Source organism: Pieris brassicae, chromosome 2 (assembly GCF_905147105.1).
Source record: "Pieris brassicae chromosome 2, ilPieBrab1.1, whole genome shotgun sequence".
NCBI classification, from domain to species: Eukaryota; Metazoa; Arthropoda; class Insecta; order Lepidoptera; family Pieridae; genus Pieris; species Pieris brassicae.
In genome coordinates, this window is record NC_059666.1 from 1,342,076 (window position 1) to 1,363,296 (window position 21,221).

The 21,221-nt window shown below is 33.6% G+C and overlaps 1 protein-coding gene across 3 annotated transcripts in view; it reads left to right on the forward strand.

Annotated features, from left to right (window-relative positions):
* Window positions 1–607: 607 nt before the first annotated feature.
* The window catches only part of LOC123719927 (sodium/calcium exchanger 3), an 82,773-nt gene continuing 62,159 nt past the window's right edge, over window positions 608–21,221 (forward strand). For all 3 annotated transcript variants that reach the window (XR_006756019.1, XM_045676244.1, XM_045676245.1), the window contains exon 1: window positions 608–2,349. Coding sequence is in view for 2 of the 3 variants with exons in the window: in XM_045676244.1 (XP_045532200.1) it covers window positions 695–2,349 (1,655 nt within the window). In the remaining variant the exon portion in view is untranslated. The remainder of the gene's footprint in view (window positions 2,350–21,221) is intronic.

The following is a 21,221-nucleotide window of genomic DNA, read 5'->3' on the forward strand; positions in this document are numbered from 1 at the left end:
ATATCGCGATATTAATTTCATTTTTTATAAGAGAAGTCCAGGTTTTTAATATAAAGAAAAGTTGGAAGAGAGCAACGAGAAATGGTTTATTATCGTTGACGTTGAAACGCTAACAAGTCATCGCTGCGAGCGTTATTTAGCTTCCTGTTTTACGTCTTAATAGGTAACTTTATTCACGGCCAGAAGTATATTAATTAAAAGGGAAGGTTTTGAAGCATTTTTGTGAGGTTTATAATAGAATTGCTATATTAAAAAGTATCGATTTTGAGTTTTAAAAGCGAGTAAAACAATTCGTTATAAGCCCAACTTACGGTTTACCGTATTTACGGCTCTAGAATTATACGAAGGGTTACAAAATTTCGTATCTGCTAAGCTAGTACAATGTCCTTGAACAGAAAAACTTATTATTTCCACAAACTTCACGCACGTAGTTACCGCTACAAACACCGAGCGCTCATAACGTTCGCATTAACCTAACTAGAAACTAACTTATAATAAGTCGGCGAGATATCTTCATCGCTAATAAGTTTTTTCCTCCCCACAGCGGTAATAAAACTTCATCAGTGCTACGTGAGGACGAACTCACAGTGGCTTTCGAAGCCTTCAGTGAGAGGGAGCGAATTGGCGCGAGCCTCAGTCAGGCGCCGGCCTCAGGCAGCGCCGGTCGTGTCATGGATTGTGTAAGGTAAAGGGCATGCGGGCCGCGCTCGCCGCGCTGGCGGCTTGCTGCGTGGTAGCGAGCGCCGAGGTACCCTCCGCGCGCCTCGCCCCGCGCAACACCACTGCCCATCACGTCCTTCAGTGCAGTGATGGGCTTGTCCTTCCCGTCTGGCAACCTCTTGAAGATGTCCCGACCCTCGAAATTGCTATCCGCGGGTCCGTCTACTTCCTGTCACTACTCTATCTATTTATCGGAGTATCTATCGTCTCCGACCGATTTATGGCCGCTATTGAAGTGATTACCTCCAGAGAGAAAGAGGTGCGCGTACGGCGAAATGGAAGTGATCAAATTATTGTCGTGCGTGTGTGGAATGAAACTGTAGCCAATTTAACTTTAATGGCTCTCGGTTCGAGTGCGCCGGAAATCTTATTGTCAGTCATCGAAATAGCTGGGAAAAATTTCGAAGCTGGTGATTTAGGCCCTGGCACAATTGTGGGATCAGCGGCCTATAATTTATTTGTTATCATCGCCATTTGCGTTTTTGTGATTCCGGACGGCGAAGTGAGAAAAATAAAACATCTGAGAGTGTTCTTGGTCACAGCGTCATGGTCCGTTTTTGCATATGTTTGGTTGTATTTAATTTTAGCGGTGATTTCACCAAGTGAAGTGGAAGTATGGGAAGGCTTAGTCACATTCCTTTTTTTCCCAGCCACAGTCTTAACAGCCTATATAGCTGACCGAAGGCTATTAGTTTACAAGTATTTGAAAAAGGGTTACCGTGTTAATGAACGTGGCGTGATCGTAGAAGTGGAAGGTGATGGCTCAGTGGAAATGGCCCTAAAACCATGTGATTTTGGTGACGATGAGGAAGGCCGGGAACTTGAAAAATCCAGAAAAGAATACGTACAAGTGCTGCGTGATTTAAGAAAACAACACCCTGAAGAGGATTTGGAAACGGTTGAGCGTATGGCACTAGAAACATTAATGGCAAAAGGGCCAAAATCTCGTGCATTTTACAGAGTAGCAGCTACGCGTAAAATGACTGGCGGGGGTGACTTTTCCAGAAAAATATCAGAAAGAGCGCAGAGTGATTTGAGCGAAGTAAAAGCTGAGCTGCAACGTCGTGAGTCAAGTTCAGTGACTGCGGAGCCCAGAGGACCACATGTTCGCTTTGACCCCGACCACTATACGGTTCTGGAAAATTGTGGTTCGTTTGAAGTACGTGTGGTTCGCGGCGGCGATTTAAGCGGCGAAGTCACCGTTCAGTATACCACAGAGGATGGGACGGCGGAGGCTGGTTCAGATTATGTAACAGCACAAGGATCACTCACATTCGGACATGGAGAAACTGAAAAGAAATTTTCTGTCCAAGTTATAGATGACGAAGTCTTTGAGGAAGATGAGCATTTCTTCGTTCGACTCAGCACTCCGAAGGGAGCTTGCTTAGCTTCGCCATCGATGGCGACTGTGGTGATCCTGGACGATGATCATTCGGGTGTGTTTTCGTTTTCGCAAAGAGACTATGAATTGACAGAGTCGGTTGGGACGTATGAGTTAAAAGTGGTAAGGACCGCTGGCGCCAGAGGTCGTGTGCGGGTCCCATATAACACAGAAGATGGTACCGCGAAGGGTGGTGCACAGTTCGAGGCATCAGAAGGACACCTTGTCTTTGAGAACAATGAAACTGAGTAAGTACACATTAAGTATCTTATGATATGCATCATTTAATTAGTAATGTAAGTGGAGTGCGTGATAACTACTCCGAGCAATGCTGTGGGACATTGCTTTTGACATAATTGTAAAATGTATTCAACTAATTTCATTGTTAAACCACGTCTGTAGCCTAATTGACATAAATTTTAGCCTGACAAGCTTTTAGAAAATAATTATATATGCAGTAGTGAAAAGTATGTTTTAGTTTCCACTTTAACATGTGCCTAGTAGTTTTAAAAGCGCTTATTAGTTAAGCCTGACATTTTTTTTATTATATTTTCTTAATCAATATTACAAATTTAGTACTTTTCGTTCTTTGTACTATCTCCAGTAAAAAATCGTATAAAACCTAAACTTATTAATCAAATCGAGAATTGTTTCACTCATAATGTCAATATGTATGAAAATTATTTACGATAAATAAAATAGGTATTTTTTTACGTGATTCCTGAGTCGTCAGCACTTCTTACTTATAAAACTTAATAATTATTGAATGTTACTATTAGTATGTTACTAAATATACCAGTAAAATGCATTCATAATTCCCGAACGATTCAGTCACGAGCTTCGAGACTACGTTTAACTTAAAATTACGACTTTCTGAGAAAGAATTTAAGTCATATTTCATATCTCGGCAATCAGCGCTAAAGCCGTGGTATTCGGGAAAATTCGTTGAGTCATACTTCCTTGGAAGTTAATTAAAGTACTCCAGTGTAAGTCTCATCTATCACTGCCCAAGTTACGGCGGTCTTCATTCGAAACTGATATTCTCTATGATTTCCACATATATTAGTTTCACATATGTATATGAAATCAGAAGGGTAAGCGTAAGTTACTCTGGATATTTTTATGTAGATAAATCTAATGTTTGTCTAATAAATAACAAAAAGCTTCTTGATGTCGTTGAATGCCGTAAGCTAAAAAAATGCTTCTAAATTTAAATTTACTGCTAGTTCTCAAATCAAGGGCGTAGAGCTTAGAGAAGAATGGCAATAAAATATCCGCCATTTTTGATTTACATACATTTTTACACTACATGACATTTGGAAGTAATTAATTATAGTATAAAATGTTGACGTAACTCCTAAATAGGACAGACATATTCCTAAATTTGTGTGAGATTTTCAAGTTCAAGTTTTGAGACTTTCTACTGCTGTGAAGTCATGGATTGATTACTGATTTATGAAAGCCATTTAATCACATAATCGCTTAACCCACGACTAAGGACATTATGATCCCATTTAGAACATTCTAATTACGTATGAATGGGCAATACTACGGTTTACTGTCTAGATTCAGTTTGATTTATTATTTTTAATATTTCTCTAAATACTAGTATAAATAAACTAGAAGTTCATGAACACCAAGGTAAGAAAATATACTTATTTGTGTATATGTAACAATACATATGTTCACATCATTGATAAATTACTTATCAAGTTAATTAACCTAAGTATATAACCAATAAATTTTCTTCGACTGTCTCCTTATTTGTTACATTAGATTTCCTTACTAAAACGTCCAAAGTTGAAAGAAACAAATGTATATATGATTAAAATCAAAATGTTTGAAATGAAAACCAAGATAAGAAAATTTACTTATTTGTGTATATGTAACATATGTATTGACATCATTGATAAATTACTTATCAAGTTAATTAAGCTAAGTATATAACCAATAAATTTTCTTCGACTGTCTCCTTATTTGTTACATTAGATTTCCTTACTAAAACGTCCATAGTTGAAAGAAACAAATGTATATATGATTAAAATCAAAATGTTTGAAATCTTTGGAATAATACTTTCGAAAGACAAAAATTTCGTTTAATACAATTATGATTTGTGGTGACTAAAGTCCTCTCACGGAGGAAATGTATGGGAAGCATGATTGATACACGAATACAATGTAATTAAATTATACCTAATATGAAATGATACAGTTGCGTTATTGGCTAATAATAATAATCCATGAGATTGTGTACGTTTTTATGTTATAGACAAGTAGGCAGGCCTTCTGTCGGACATGTCGATTTTTGGATATGGTACAAGCCGGTTTCCTCACGATGTTTTACTTCACCGAACGAGCGAGTGTTAACGTAGTTCATTAGTGTAAGTCTGGGGATCGAACCTTCGACTTTAGAGAGTCGCACGCCAACACACTGATTATATAACATAATCTTTTAATAGGTTTTTGAAAGATTATGTAAATTGATCACTTAGTCCAAAGTGTCGATAATTTGATCTTCGTCAAAATATGGATAATCCGCTGATATGTTACGTTCGGCCTCGGTATGGCTTCCAAGAAACCGTACCTATTTTTGGCATCTATTATAAGTGTAATTATAGTTCAGGCGACACATCGACGCTATTGTGCGAAGGTTAGAAAAGTGACAGTTTCTAATTAAGCTTTTCGACGTAAATTGGCAAGCCTTTTACAGTGTACTATGTACTTTTAAAGGTATTAACCCAGTATTGTAATATTACAATTTTAAATTTCAAATATCATCAAATTCAACACAATCAAAAATTCTTCACATAGACTACAAAATATGTCAAAAAATCTTTCTATATATGTCTATCTACATACACAGTTAGGTAAAATTTTAAATAACCGAACAAAATCCGGCAACACACTCCGCCCGCCCCGGCCCTCTTCATGGGTGGCGATTAGCATATAACTAATTCTAAGAGTGATCCGTAATAACATTAGTAAGACAAAGAAGAACTATTTGTTCATTTTTCCTTATCCCATAAAACATTTGAACACAAAATAATACAGTACACGTTAAATATAAGTCGTCTGCTAACCGAATCGAATGCAATAATACCAAATTTATCACAATTACTCTCACAGTTAGCGCAAATCGGGTTCATTACAATACTGGCCTCTTGTACAAACTAATGGAATACTTCCATTTGAATTTAAAGGTATTGAATGGCTATTCATGAAGTCCTAGATTCTACGGAAATAAAGTGGAGAGTTTTTCAAATACACTTTTGAAGCGAGTATATTTATGGCTGTGCTGATCCGCGAAGATTCTACTGATTTGTGTTAAGTGTTAAGCAAAGCGTAGACATTTTAATCTAGTTAAATAAGACCCACTTGGTTTTAAGCTTGCTTTTGACAAAAATAGGTCGCACATAACCCGTCAAAACTCTTTTGTCAATGTCCATGTAAATTGACTCATAAAAAATTCTCACAATGGCGATATATATTAGCTTAGTTATTATGTTGAAATTAGTTTGCTTCATTAGACATCTAAATTATTTAAGCAAATCAATTAATGTCTTAAAATGAACGGTGAGCTAGGACTTTACAGATATTTAGAGAGAAAAAAAAACGCTTCAGCATCTTACAATAACCTACAGTGTCGATACTACTCGTTTCATTGATGTTCCATTAATATACGGTAGTTGGTGATCAGCCATTTGTGACCGATCACTTATCGTCGATTTATAGATTTAATGATATATGAAAACATATATTGGACATAGTTTTTCTGCCCTGAACTCGAAAAAATCACAAATTATTTACTAAGACGAATAATGTCTGTGCAATGACGCTGGTACCAGCTACCATTGTCATTGTCCGGTCCTCGTAAATTAACAACCTTAAAGTTAAATCAGTTTATAGTATATACTCGTGTTTTTTTCGATTTGCAGATGTTACTAGATCTGTATCTGTAGTTATTATTACTAATGTCGGAGCAATGACGTTAGTATCAGCTGCCATTGTCATTACAATTTATAACATCAAAGTCAAATAAGTTCAAAACCATTAATACTACTGGTTAATTTGGTATGTCAATGTTACTATAAATTGACGACTATTCAATGGTCGATAATAATAGTGAATGCATGGTCATTATTATTATTATAGACTAGCGGACCCGACAGACGTTGTCCTGTATATATATGAATAAAATAACTATGAATATTAATTGCGAATTGTGTATAATAAACTAATAAAATATTTCAAACTTACCAAAACTCCGTATTAAGTTTAACTTTTAATTTTAGGCCTGATAGCGCTGATTAATGGTGATGTACACTAAGAAATTCAAATTTTGTTAGAAATCATAAATTAATTATTTCATATGTATTTTATCAATATAATTATTTTATATGTGTTTTAACAACATAATAACTCCGATCGAAGCATTTGTTTTAAACGATATTCAGTTTTCTTTCTCTTCTTTGACGATATTTGCAGCACGCATTTTGTCAATGTTATGTCAAACGCCATGAGCTTACATCAAAAAAGTTTGAATGGAATGAAAAAAGAAATTGCTATCGTAACAAAAGTCAGCATAACTTAATATGGTGATTAAGTATTCTCAAATTTGCTATTTTTCCGCGAAATTTTCTTAAGTTTTTCTTTCACCAAAAAACCTTCTCCTGATAGTAACAAACACAACTAAAAAATAATTCGCGAAATTGGTCCAGCCGTTCACGCGTGATGCCGTGACCAAGGTAAATAGGGATTTCATTTTTATATGTATAGATAACACTAATTTCTCAGAATTTAAAACCTTTGAAACTTAAATACAATCAATATTAAAGTAATCTTTAACCCTCTTGTCTATTGGCTGCCGTTTTAATCGATCGCGGAAAGAGTACACAAAATATCGCGATACTTGTTTATAACAAATTCAGGTTGTTATTAATACAGGCTTAGTGTGACCCTCAGCGGTCCAAGCAGAAAAGTTTAAAAAGTAGACACTAATATCGTTATTAAACGGCTGATGCAACAAACATATTTGAAGTGAAACTTCTTTATCGTCGTTGTAAAAATATACCGTCACATTATTCCGTTGCGTGTCACATTATTCCGTTACGCGTCACATTGTTCCGTTACGCGCCATGTTTTTATTGTCCCTACTACGGTTGTTTCGAAGAGATTCGAAGCCATTAATAACAAAAATATATAATAACAATTGTAATAATTCTATTACAATTAATGAAATTCTGTAATAATCTTAATAAGTAATAAGGTAAAATGAAACAGCTGTATTATTTGTATTCATGTCTATGATAATAAAAGTCATTTGTTAAACTTTATCTTATTTAACTTTATTTAACCAATTTCTGTAAAGTTGCATAAAGAAAATGAACGATTTTTCGTTCATTTCACACACACACGCTCTTTTTTTTAACGTCAGCAATGCTGGCATTATTTTCCGCAATGATTTATCTGCAGGTCCTGTTTTTGTTAAAATCCAGATTGAGCTTTCCAGTAATGTTTCAGGTTCACAAAGTAACAAAACTTTGTAAACTTTAATTTGACCTTCGTACTGTTAGACGACAATGTACCTAAAATTCATTATCAGCTCTGCCTACATTTCCCTAATTGTAATCCTCGATCTTCCTAAACCATTATGTTAGTGATGCCCATGTTTTTTTTAATACAGGTTACAAAAATACAGGTTGTTTAAATGTCTTAAATAATGATTATGGGGGTTAAACCAGGGTTGATATTCGTTCGCTTAACCACTGACTAACTCTGTAACCTTAGGATGCACTTAAATTTTAAAGTTCGTGTATTACGGGAGCTATTTTAAATATCCTCGGTAAATACCTATTTTACATATTATAGTTAGCGACATCCAAGCGAGTTTGTGGATAAACTTTCTCATATTTTGTCATACTTTAGTTTTTACTTGCATTTTATGCAAATTCACTTACGAAACATTTTGGTAGACGAAAATATTTTCGTGTTTCAGCTTATTAAGTACTTCATTTAATGTCGAGAACCTTGCAGTCGTTTGCATTTGTTTTTTATATTTGTATATCCATTTTGTTCTTACAAAAAGAAACCCTATACTTACTGTACTTATTAAAAAAAGCCATTGATACCTTCACGCACATACCCTTACACAACACAGCCAAATTAGGTATTAACAGCCAGTAGGATTTCAAAATAAATAAATTACTAAAACATTATAGAAGTGAAACTTCTTTAGGCGCATGAGAATAAAATGTTTACGGATGAAACGACAAAAGACAAGGGATTGAGACCGTTTGAGAGAGAGTGAGAAAGGGAGATCGAGAAAAAATACACACTATTGGTTGATGTATTCGTTTAGTAGTTATACTGACTTTAGATCACCATTCTGTCGCATAACGTCTTGTGCAGTAAACACAGATTTTTTTATTTATTTATAGTAACATTAGCACGTATGCAGTGTGTAAGCAGTGTGAATATACATATACATGAACGAATCATATAATGGTTTATGATCATCTATTGAGGCTTTCACTTTAGTAATAATTAATTTACAAAGAAGTTTCACTTCTGACATGTGTCCTTTGTACGCACGCCCTTTTTGTAATTACTTAGAAGGTACTCCTTTTTTGTACGTCAAGACATTGTAGGAGGTAAGCGGACAGGAAGCTATCCTGATGTTAAGTGATACCGCTCATATACACTCACAATCTATCTTACCAATGTCGTCTATTTAGTACTTGTATCTTCAGTTTACAATTTATTAGTTCTTATGAAGTAAATACAGCTGTGTAACTATTAATCGAATTTCAAATTAACAACCCCACCTTTAAACAGCCAAGAACTTTTCGAGGAACGCGTAGCGAATAACTTAACCGACCTACTTCGTTTAGAATTGGTGCTAGTCCTCTTTAGACTCTATAAAATGAGAGAAACGTCGGAAAATGTGAAAACAGGAATGTCTTAGGGTAAGATTATAAGTTGAAACTTAGTGTTAAGTATACTCGGACACCTTTTTCACAATGGGAGGAAAACTAACTTGCTTAAGCTTTCGACTTAAAGTCTTTTCACATAAATGAACCTTTTTCAGATCATGTACAATTCAATCAATCAAGGACAATTGGAGATTGTCGGAACTTGATATTTTAAAAGTGAATATGTCGATTAAGTCGATTTTCGTTTAGATTTCGTAATTTTAATTGTTTTGTTATATGTAATAATAAAAATTACTTTATTTGACTCAAAAACATTATATTTTGTACTTACATTCTCAAGGTTGTAAACATATATACGCGATACAGTATTAATTTTGGTTTACCTTATACATTATATACTTCTGTGAGCATTAGCGTCTAAACAAGGCCTAGCCTGTATCTTGAACGTTTTGTTTAATATTTGTATTATCTCTTCGTGTATGTCTTGTTTGCAGATAAGTGACACAAACTTATATGTGTATTTTGTGCTTCTTTAACCAATATATCAGTGTGCCGAGCGTTGGCAAGCTTTAATAAATAGAAAAAAAGTAATTAAAAATATTGAATTAACACGTGATTTGATTTTATTTAAATTGAGTTTGAATCTATGTTTTATTATAAGGTCGGCAACACACTCGCTATCCCCCCTGGTAGGTACCATGGACAGTAGTTACCAGCTTATTCAAACGTGGGCGTGGTCGTTTGCCTGTCAAAATGTGAATTACTGTTAGATTTATCACTATATTGTAAGCGCAAGATATTTGTATGAATTCTAACATTACTTGTCAAGAAAGTGACTTTAACGTGATTTTATAGCAAAGCTGCTCAACTAATCATTTATTTATTTATAAGTTCTAAATCAACATGTATGCATAAAATTATACAAGAAAATATGAAATCACAAATTTTACACACCTACACATCAATTATATTAGAACATAAGAAAACTAGCTAAAAAGGGAAAAATTAAACAAGCAACCACAAAATAAAAAAATGTGTGCATTTACTCGTGTACACACGTAAGAAGTGAAACATCTTTTTGACCCTATTTTTCGAAAATGACTTAAAATAAGCAACTTTACAGAGATTGGTTAAATAAAGTTAGATTAGATAAGGTTAAACAAAAGGCTTTTATTATCATAAACATGAATACAAATAATACAATTATTTAATTTTACCTTATTACTACTAAGATTATTATAGAATTTCATTAATTGTAATAGAATTATTACTATCATTGTTATCGTTTTGATATATTTTTGTTATTGGTATCTCTTCGAATGAACCTTGGTACACAACCGGACAAGAAAAAGATGGCGGGTAACGTTTTTCCAACGCCAATAAAGAAGTTTCACTTCAAAAAATAACAATGACGCTGGTCTGGAATAAGTATGGGTTCAATAGAACTATCTTTTTGTGTATATGCCACGTTCAAATACTTTAGCAAAAGTGTTTAGAATACAAATTAGCCTAAAGTTGCACACGTTTTGATTTAATTTGTTATTACAGTAAAATTATGTCATAACAGAGATTGATACTGAAATAGAAATTGAATTAATCTAGACAGAAGAAACAACTGATTTGCATGCCTCCATTAGTTAGTTAACTTTTATGTCTACAAAAAATCATAGACTCAATCGAGAATTAAATAAAGACTCTTAACCTACATTATTAGTAATCTTACAGCTAACATACATATTATAAAACAAAACACTTAGACAATATACAAAGCTAAAACAGATTATATAGATAAACAATATACATGTAACAGATAACATAAGTACGTACATTAATAAATAAAAATAAAAAAATACCGAAAACAGAAATTTAACATTAAACAAACGACAATTAAAATTTAATATTTAAAGAAAAAATAATTGTTACCATTAAACAAACTCAAAGTCTCTTCAATTATTTCCTCGCAGGATGCGATGAGGTGGTAAGTATCAATATTCTCATAATAAGTGTCATAGTTAGATTTAACCCGAAGCATTGGCGAATTATGCAGGTAATTTGTGTTCGTACGACGCACAACGACTGTGTCGCATACGGTGCACGGATTCTTTGATAAATTTACGATAGCAAATCGATGTCCATTAAGAATATTGTGCAAAAATATATATAATATCCGCCAACGATCCAATTATTGTTATTTAAAAAAATAAATGAATCTGCATAACTATCGAAACATACTGTTTAGAACAAAGTAACTAACTTTTTTTTGTATACTTTCGACAGCTTTTATATATTTTCTATAGTATGGAGACCAGATACTTGCATACTTTATTTAGCAGTGGTAACAATTTCTAATTTATTTAATGTTTTATTTCAGTTTTTTTGTTTTTATCCATTAATGTACTTAATTATTATGTTTTCTGTTTCCTCTACTTTTTAACAATTTTGGCTTTATATGTTATTAATCTAAGTGTTTTCTTCTATAATTTATAAATGTAAGATATCTTTAAAATAAATAATTCTAATTAATCGTACAAGATATAATAGTTAATCTAATCTTAATATATTATTTGTAAAATTAAACCACAGAGACGAAAGCCAGAATCTCTAATACTATCCTACTCTAAAACAGTTAAGGCTCGCTTAAGAATATAGTTTAGATGATGACGATCTATACAATTGTTTACAAAATCAGGCGGTAAAAATATACCACAGTTGAAAGGGAATTTGGCAGAAAGAGACAAATACAAGCTAATTATTTATCTTCATTGTATTCTTAGAAAACATGGTCTAATGGAAACCTAGGACCTAGTATGTAATATTTTTAAATGTAAAACTGAATTCTCGCACCGCCAATTTTCCTATCTATCAACTTAATGGGATCCTTAATATTCACTCTTAGTTATTAAAACACAGTCTTAACTATGGAGAAACTGAATTTGTAGTCCAAGAATGATCGAACCATTTTTAATTTTCACAATGGACTAACACTCTTTTACTCTACCGCCCATCCTGTTCATCCCTTCCCAAAGATTATCATATTATTATTCAACGAAGAGCGATTGGAATCGTCGACGACCAATTTATTTCCGTGCGGCTTCAGTACAGAAGAAAAGCCTACCGTATGTTGGGTTTCATAACGCGTGTCACCAAACCTTTCAAAGACAAAACCACATATATTTACCTCTATAAGACGCTTGTGCAGTCTCAGTTGGAATACGCTAGTCCAATCTGGAATCCCTACTACGCTATATATGTCACACAATTGGAGGCTGTACAAAAGAAATTTTTACGTATTTTAAATTGTCGCATGAACGGTGGTAGGGCTAAATACAACGAACTTTAAAAAAAATATAATTTACTTTCTTTGAGTACTAGGCGTAGTTTGATAGATTGTGTCATTATAAGAAAAATATGCGTACATGAATTAACTTGTTCAAATCTTCTCGAACTCATAAGATTCAATATTCCTGCCAGATCTCTACGCTCGTACAGAACCTTTAACCTTCCGACTCCCAGAACCAACATTGGGTTCCGTGAGCCTCTTCACAGGATGTGTTCTACTCTTGATTCTACTACTAATAACGATCTTTTTTCGCACTCCTCTACTGCTTCATTTAAGAATAGGTTAAAACAACTATTCGAGTAAACCTTGTATCTTTCTTCTTATTTTGGCTACTAGTATGTGTTTTGTTGTCGTTCTACCGATCTATAAACTTTATATTGTCTACTTAAATATTTTGTTCTGCTGTCATGTCACGTTTTGTTTTACTTTATATCCTTTTTTTTTTATCAGTGAAACTTTTTGTGGATATATCCAATGCTTTAATTCTTATGTTTATATTTCTTTTCTGACTTCTACTTTTAGAGATGTATCTGTTTGTTTCCCAAATGAATAAATAAATAAATAAGAGTTGTTCGATCTAATACCAGCAGCTAAATTTCATTATCGGACGTCAAGGCAAAATACAAAATACGACGTCCGTAGTTCCAACTGAGCGTTTTTTAAGGCAGTTTTTGCCGCGCACCACCACTATGTGGAACCAGCTGCCCACTGAAGTATTTCCGAACCAATTCGACTTAGGGTCCTTCAAGAAAAGAGCGTACCAATTCTTGAAAGGCCGGCAACGCACTTGTGAGCCCCTTGCCCGTTTGCCTGCTATTAAATAAAAGGAAAAACATACATTCTCTTCTAGTGTGTACAAACGTTCCAAGCTGTAATTATATTAGTAATAAGTCTCAGTCTATCTTTTATATAGTATTTTGGCAACGATTATGTTACAATTTTATTCAAACGTTGGAAAAGCGGAGTACGCGATGTAAAGGGAGGCGTAACTTGTAATAGTTAATAAGTTAATATTTTTTTAATTTTTTGAAGATTCTATGTAAATGGACGTACGTACTTTGTATTTGTGTACAAACTAAAGTACGCCTTTATTGGACATAGGGCATAAATTAATAAAATAAACCACAGTAATTGTATCCAGAATGCAGCAACCAACTCATAAGTTGCCGAAGACGTAACCGAGACGCGAATTCTTAACGAGTTTGACCTACTTCCGCTAACGTATTAGGGACAAACGAATCCTTATATTATGTAACTAGATAGTTGGCAAAAAAATCTAGGTGAATTATTGGCTGTTTAGATTTGTGTCATGTATTTATAATAAACTTTAGATCAACGGCTGTAATGTATGTAATTGCGTTTAAAATGTTTCCTATTATTTTATTTATTTATAAAATTGGGGACGCTGATTTCATTGAATTTGCCTACATTGGCACAAGATGTCACAAGCAGTATATGCAAACAAAACAAACATGAAGTAAGGGGAGCAACTTTGGATATTCATATCTAATAATGTTGATGTCTCAGACCAATATATCGTATTGTTAGTATAGGATATTTGTATAAATGATAAAAAATTACTTAATAGAATTTGTTAATAAACATCGATCAGTATAATTGCGCCGTCTTTTCATCACTATGTAAACATAATTTGTTAGAAAGTGACATTAATTAAAGAGTTACATAGTCAAAAGTTTGCAATGAAACTGTTACAGTTGTATCTGTTCACGTATCTCCGAATGAATATAAAAGCGTAATCTTATTTTTACTAAATTAAGTCTAACTTTAAAACACATAGAAACGAAAATGCAATTCATGGCGTTAATATAATATAAATTCTTTATATTACTCGAGATTAAGCGTAAATCAAAGAAGATATTTAGTAAAAATCCATATAATTAAACGATTCAATGATTTATCCGAATGAAATACGAATTGCTTTAGTTGAAATAATGTAAAAATAGTGGTTTAGTTATATTAATCCCTATGTCTCCCTTTGGTGGAGAGCTGCAACGCAGCCATTGTCGTAATATTTAAAAAATATTATGAAAAGCCGAAAAGGCGATTTTCATTAACGTTGTTTTATAATTATAACGGCTTAGCATTAAAATGTTTAGTAAAATTGGTAACCCACGAAATTAAAAAAAAAATGAACACTATTTCAGTACGATTCCTCAATATTCCTTGCAGTATTCAAATCTTAAAGCACAAAGTTTCTTATTATGTGAATAATAATAATAAAAACTTTATTCATGACATTTGTCAGGTTATGTCAAAATTCATACATCGCTAGTCCCCGCATCAGTCCCTGTGTTGTGCGTAACTAGATAACAATTAGTGGTGGATGTTTAACACACTTTTTTGTTTCACAATGTATGGTTAAACTACCAAATAGCTATGCATAGGAAATTGTTTGAAGACAAAAGTTCCGAATAAGAATCTTCGCGTTTCATCGGACTCATAGCTTATGACCGACTTTATGGCTATCTGACACTCGTCAAACGCAACAATACTGTTTATCTTACTACTATGTAATCAATAGCTTATTAGGAATTTATGTAGAACTTATCCATACATTGTGAAACAGACCCTTAGTGTTACAACTAATCAAACGCAAGTATTATAAGATATTAAGTATATGTGAATGTGTTAGTGCGTGAATGAGTGTGCGCATCTATTTGAGTGTGTAGTTAAGAGTTGTTATATAAACGATCAACGTCTATGTTAGTTTTTGGCACCGCGGAGTCATGCCAATATACGTATGTTGTAAGGCCTCCGTAGATTCTAAATCCAATTCAGTTAGCGTAATTTTTAAGCGATTTGTGAGTTTCTATCTCGATAGTTTGACTATCTCAGAATACGAATTGGGAAATTTTATTATAAAGGGACGGGCTAAATGCATAGAAGCGTTGGCCAAACACAGTCCTTAATAATTAGATAAGTTTGTGTCGAGATAGGAATATTTTCGAGACTTGTAACATAACATGAAGGTAAACTTTTATTTAATTCGAGAGTTATCTCTTTGTTTTTAGTTTAGGGATGGAGAAACTTTTTCCACTGCTCACAAAATTGCCAACTATTTTATATAAGCCGTGAAGTATTTATATGTCATATCAGCGTGAGTAAATGACATATAACATCAGATTACTTTTGCTTAAGTAAACGATATGAACAAGCCAATATCACATCTAGACGTTTCTCTGAATAACAAAATATATTTCATTTTCTCCGAATTTCTCTTGATATCCGTTGAAGCTCGCAAAATTTGAGCAAATTCTACATTCATAACCTTTGAGCCGTTTCATTACGCATCCGAAACATGTCTTATTTCGGAAATTCGCTATATCAATCCAATCTACAGTGACAATGGACCTTTTTGGTATAAAATACGAGGACACCTTATACAATGGTTTCGAAAGATATTGGAAGTCAATAGTTTTTATCGGATTCCAAAGGTTTATGAGTATGACATTGGTGATTTGCAAAATAATGATAACATTTCACGTGCTTAACAAAGCTATCTATTTAGGAAATAAATTGTCTAAGGATGGTTTGAAAGATCTTTTTGCAATTTTCAGTATATCGGTAAATTCAAAATTTAGTCGCGTCTCAAATTGTAATCAATACAATAAAACCCAAGAATTTCACATTCATAATCACACAGAAATTAATCCGTCAAAATATTAATAGTAAAAAATACTGAGATAATAGTGTCGAACAAATTAGAACAATATTTTAACAATCCCAACGGTGGTTTAACTGAGAGTACAACTGAGCTATGAATTGAATGAAATGCCCGATTAACGAATGTAAGAAAACGTATGACAGGAATGGGATTTGATAATTTTCTTTACGGGTTGGGAATCAGATTGCATCTGCTTTTTAGTATCTTTTCATTGAATACTTCTTATCAACTTTCTGTGCCTGGTAAACGTTCGTTTAGTTTAAATTTTAGAAGCGCGCCAATAGGCAAGGATGCTAATTAATGCAATCACAAAGATATCGTTTGCTGCAGCATTTAAAATATTCCGATAGAAAAATCCACTCCTGTCCAAAACCACTACACAAACGACACATCCATCAACTTTTCGGGTTTAAGGCTCCCTTGTTTCCTGACGATGTTTTCCTGTCATCCATAGAAGACAGAAAGTTCATTGGGCTGCCGTTCGTACCTACGATCTTAGTAATGAGAGTTGAACGCAGAAACCACTAGGCCAGTTTGCTTTGAATACATGTAACCGGATGGAAAATATTGACAAGTAATAATGTCAATGCCAAAGCAGCCTCACAAATGAGGTTCTATTAAAGCGACGAAGTTAATCCGTTTAGAAGATTGTCGTTGATCCAGTTACAGGGTCGTCTTGATCGTGTTAGTCATAACCTGATTATTGTAATATGCTATATAATGTGTGGTCTATAAAGAAATACTCTGTAAACGCCTACGTTCATGCAGCTGGGTTAAGTACTTTTTTTGTTTTGGAATATTTTTCGGGGAAAATGTGTAATTAATCACGTTGCTTATATTTTTATTATATGCTTTGATGTGTCCACCCAACATTTTTAATTTATCAAAACTAAAATAGTCTTTTCATAGATTACAAAATACTAATTTTATAAACAGTTTCCGCACTCAGGCGCCCATTTGGCGCGTTGTGCGTAAAGTCCTGAAAGTCCTGGCTAATTTAGCTAGCCCAGTTACTTCCACAAGCTCAGAAGTGTCCTGGGCTATTACGCTTGACGTAGGCTTCATCTGACTGCTCCGAGGGTGTATGTTTGTTCTCTAGTAACTTATATATCTTCTAGTAACTTTACCACAACATTTTTGTATGGAAATCGTGTTGTTTCTCTTAATCGTAGCCCGGATATCACATTGGGATTGAAGTACAAATGCTAGAGTCCCTACAGCGCCTTACCGTGCTGTAAAGCGTCCATCGCGTTTATAAGAGATCAATGTATACTCTTAAGGAATAAAATATTTTTGAAGTGAAACTTCTGTATCGGCGTTGGAAAAAAAAATACCATCACATTTTTCCGTTACGCGCCATCTTCTTTTTGCCACGGTTGATTCAAAGATATTCGAAGCCATTAATAATAAACATTATAATAGCGATAACAATGATATTAATAATTCTATTACAATTAATGAAATGCTGTAAAAATCTTAGTATTAATAAGGTAAAATGAAATAATGGTATTATTTGTATTCATGTCTATGACAATAAAAGCCTTTTGTTAAACTTTATCTATTTAAACTTATTTAACCAATATATGTAAAGCTGCATATAGTAGATCATTTTTCGAAAAATAAGGTCATAAAGAAGTTTTACTTATGTATGTACCAGTACACGCACACATATTTTTTATAGAACGGGGCAAAAATGGGCAGAAGGCTCACCTGAAGACATACCGCCGCCCATGGATACTCTCAATGCCTGATGGCTCGCGAGTGCATTGCCTACTGAATGTTCGACCGTAAGTCCTACGACCCTAACCTATGGTCCCCATTGGTTCGCGGCAGAAACTGCCTTTAAACTCTCTGTTTTAAAATGTAGGGTGTCGAGAGGACAATTGACTTTGAATATACTTAAGAGTGTCGCCACACAGACGATTCAAGTACAACCTGCAGAAAATTCTAATTGAAAGGATAAGTGTAATCAAACCGCAAAGGAAAACGTACCCTTTAAACTTCCTTAAAGAGATATATTTCTCAAGTTATAATGAAGAGACTGTCTAAGGAGCACAACTTCTAACTTAATCAAGGATCAAAGTTTCATAGTATCCTGAATTCGGTCGCTTAAGGGTAATTATACGGTTTGGATGTTATAGGTATGGATAATATGATCACAATATGTTATATTAGAAAATCGCTGTCGTTTGTGTAAATGTAACCAGCAGGTTTAGGAATGCGACAAATGCATATAAAAGTAGTGTTTAAACTTACTTTATGTTGGTTAACGTTTCGATGTCTAATAACTGACTGGGAAGTCCATTTATTAGCCGCGGCAGCAAATACCTCAACGTTCTCTCACCATATATGTTGTTAGCTTTCGATATACAGTCGAACTTGCGTTACCGTTCGGGGCTGTAAACCGGGTCTGTAACTGTACGGTTCCTGAGTCAACGGGATGCTTTAAATAATAGAGGTTTATTGGTTTCTATATTAACCACTCGCGCGTTACAATAGAATATGAGTGAAATAATGACGTGCTAATTGCTATGTACCGAATGAATACAATTTTAACAGTAAGAGAGTGCCTACGTCTGGCTATGCTCTCGAGGTGTAACTCCTATGATTTAGTTAATTGCTATGAAACGATTAGCTGTAATGTAGAAGAGAGTGTCTGCGTCGAGCTATACTCTCGGGACGTATCTCCGACGATTTGGGAAATTGTCACGCTTATAAGTGATCGATATGTACATCCATGGCACTTACATGGGAAATCGTCATGCTTATAAATGAGCAGAATGTGTGCGACTTGGCACGTACATAGGGATCATCACGCTTATAAAACTAAGAAAGCCTGAGTGAGCAAAATGTACAGCCTTGGCTCGTACATACTCCCCCAGGCAAAAAGTGCAAGATGAATATGTAGTGCTTTACAAGATGAATCCGTATGTCGGTAAAACATTAATAATAGTAATAATTAAATATCTTATTAAATTACGATTGTGTTACCCTCTTTCTATATATTTATAGGAGCTAATTTGTTTGTTTTTAACTTTTTGCCTGTTTTTTTAGTGATATATAAAATATCTAAATTCTACGAGCTTTCTTTAAAACAGTAACACACGGCACACACAAAAATAAAAACCTCTAGTATTGCTTCTGCTTGAACTACGACTGGTTAAGTATAGAACCCCGGTATTAAGGGCTACATAAATTTGTTGATCACAAAGAGCACACATCACAGTGCTTTTGATTTTGTGTTGTCCACTAACAAATACTGACTTAATTGGGCTTAATTGTTGCTAGCTCTTATCAGAATTTGTATTGTGATCTAAAATAAATATTATTATTAACTTGCTTTCAACTACATTATAGCCAAATGTGAAATTCACCTGTCAAATCTTGTTCATACCAAAAAAAGTTATGGAAAATAAAAATGATCTTATCCTTGATGTGTCTGAGATTCGTATAATAAACTAATGTTTGCGATATTAATGTTGGCTAAATAATTATGGTTGTATTAATAGTGTAGGTCGAATCAACACATCTCCGAGTCACAATGTTTGCTTTGGCAATATTACAGTTCATGCGTGAGACTATTCATATAAATATATAGTTGTATGAAGTGCCTCATTACTCTGTGTCTTTCAAATCATTTGTTTTTATAATATATAAAAAGAGACTGTGCGACTATTAAATTATCACAACAGGGAATCTTAACAGTGTAATGCAGATACGAAATTTAATGCATAATTATAACGTTTTATTTTCCGATTGTAACTATGGTCAACATATTTTAATATTTACTTTAGTAACTATTAACTAACAAAGACTTAAAGGTTAGAGCCAAAGTGTTGAACATTTAGCACTACTAAACTGTTATGTTTTAGAGTGGAGAAACTCAGACTGATTTTAACAAATAATAGAAGACATTCTACAGTTGTAAAAGCTTTCATAAATATAAAATTAAGCTAATAATAATTCATTAGGGAGATACGCTCAGGTATAATAACTCCAATCTATGGTATTTTTATTTATTTATACTTCATTATTATAATATACATAATTATATTAATAAAAAAATAAAAAGTAAGTAGGCTAAATAAGTTATATGGCAACAGGCGGCCTTATCGCTAACTAGCGATTTCTTCCAGGCAACCCTAATATGGAACAATAAATAAAAGAAACACCTACAGAGGATAAAGAACAAGAAGTGAATAATTAATTAACAAAAAAAAACTCAAAATAACTAAAATTAATAAAAAAATATAAATAATAATATATATAAACAGACATGTAAAATCTCTGCCAAAGGTTAATTGGCTCACAATTTATATTTATAAGTAGTAGCTAATTACGAGGCCGAAGAAAAATTATCAAAAAGAAGAATTTTAATTAAATTAAAGACTGAGCTCATCTGATATAAATTGGTAAGGAATTCTATAGTAGGATACTAAAGGAAGTTAGAATAAAAAGAATATATGTAACAAATCTAATGTCATATGTTATGTACACGACATTTGTAATGACTGGAAATAAACGGGGTTATTATTAACTTTGACAATAAAGATCTTGTCTTGTGATTTTCAAATTTGTGCAAATTTTTCCTCTGTGCGAAAATCGCCGACGCTTGTAAGGCAGACAAGGTTCTTCTCATATGTGCGTATATAATTATGTCATAATTAATAAAACTATACCTTTAAACATAAATATACGAGCCCAAGTTTTGTACTTGTTCCTATTAATCATTTCGATTTGATAGATTATTAATCAAAGAAAACAACTTGGCATGTTCAGATGATTAATAGTCTTACGTCAAATGTATTTTTTAGCTATCAAAGATAAGACTTTTGTAATAATAACTTTGATAAGAATATTTTTTACGAATGGTTGATGTCTAAAAACATTGGTGGTAAATATTTACAGTAGTGCATAGCGAGGAATCGAATGAACATACTCAAATGCCGGCAGCGCACTCGCGAGCCGTCTGGCATTGAGCGTGGAAGGCGGTATCACTCATCATCAGGTGAGCCTCCTGCTCGTTTGCCCCTTGTTCTTTAACAAAGAAAGGCTAAGGATTGCATGTCATACATATATTTTTCTTGTATTTATTAAAGTTACCAAAGTAGTGGAAGCCTGGTCTTCACTATGGTATTGTGCGTTCAAATCCCGGCTAAGCAC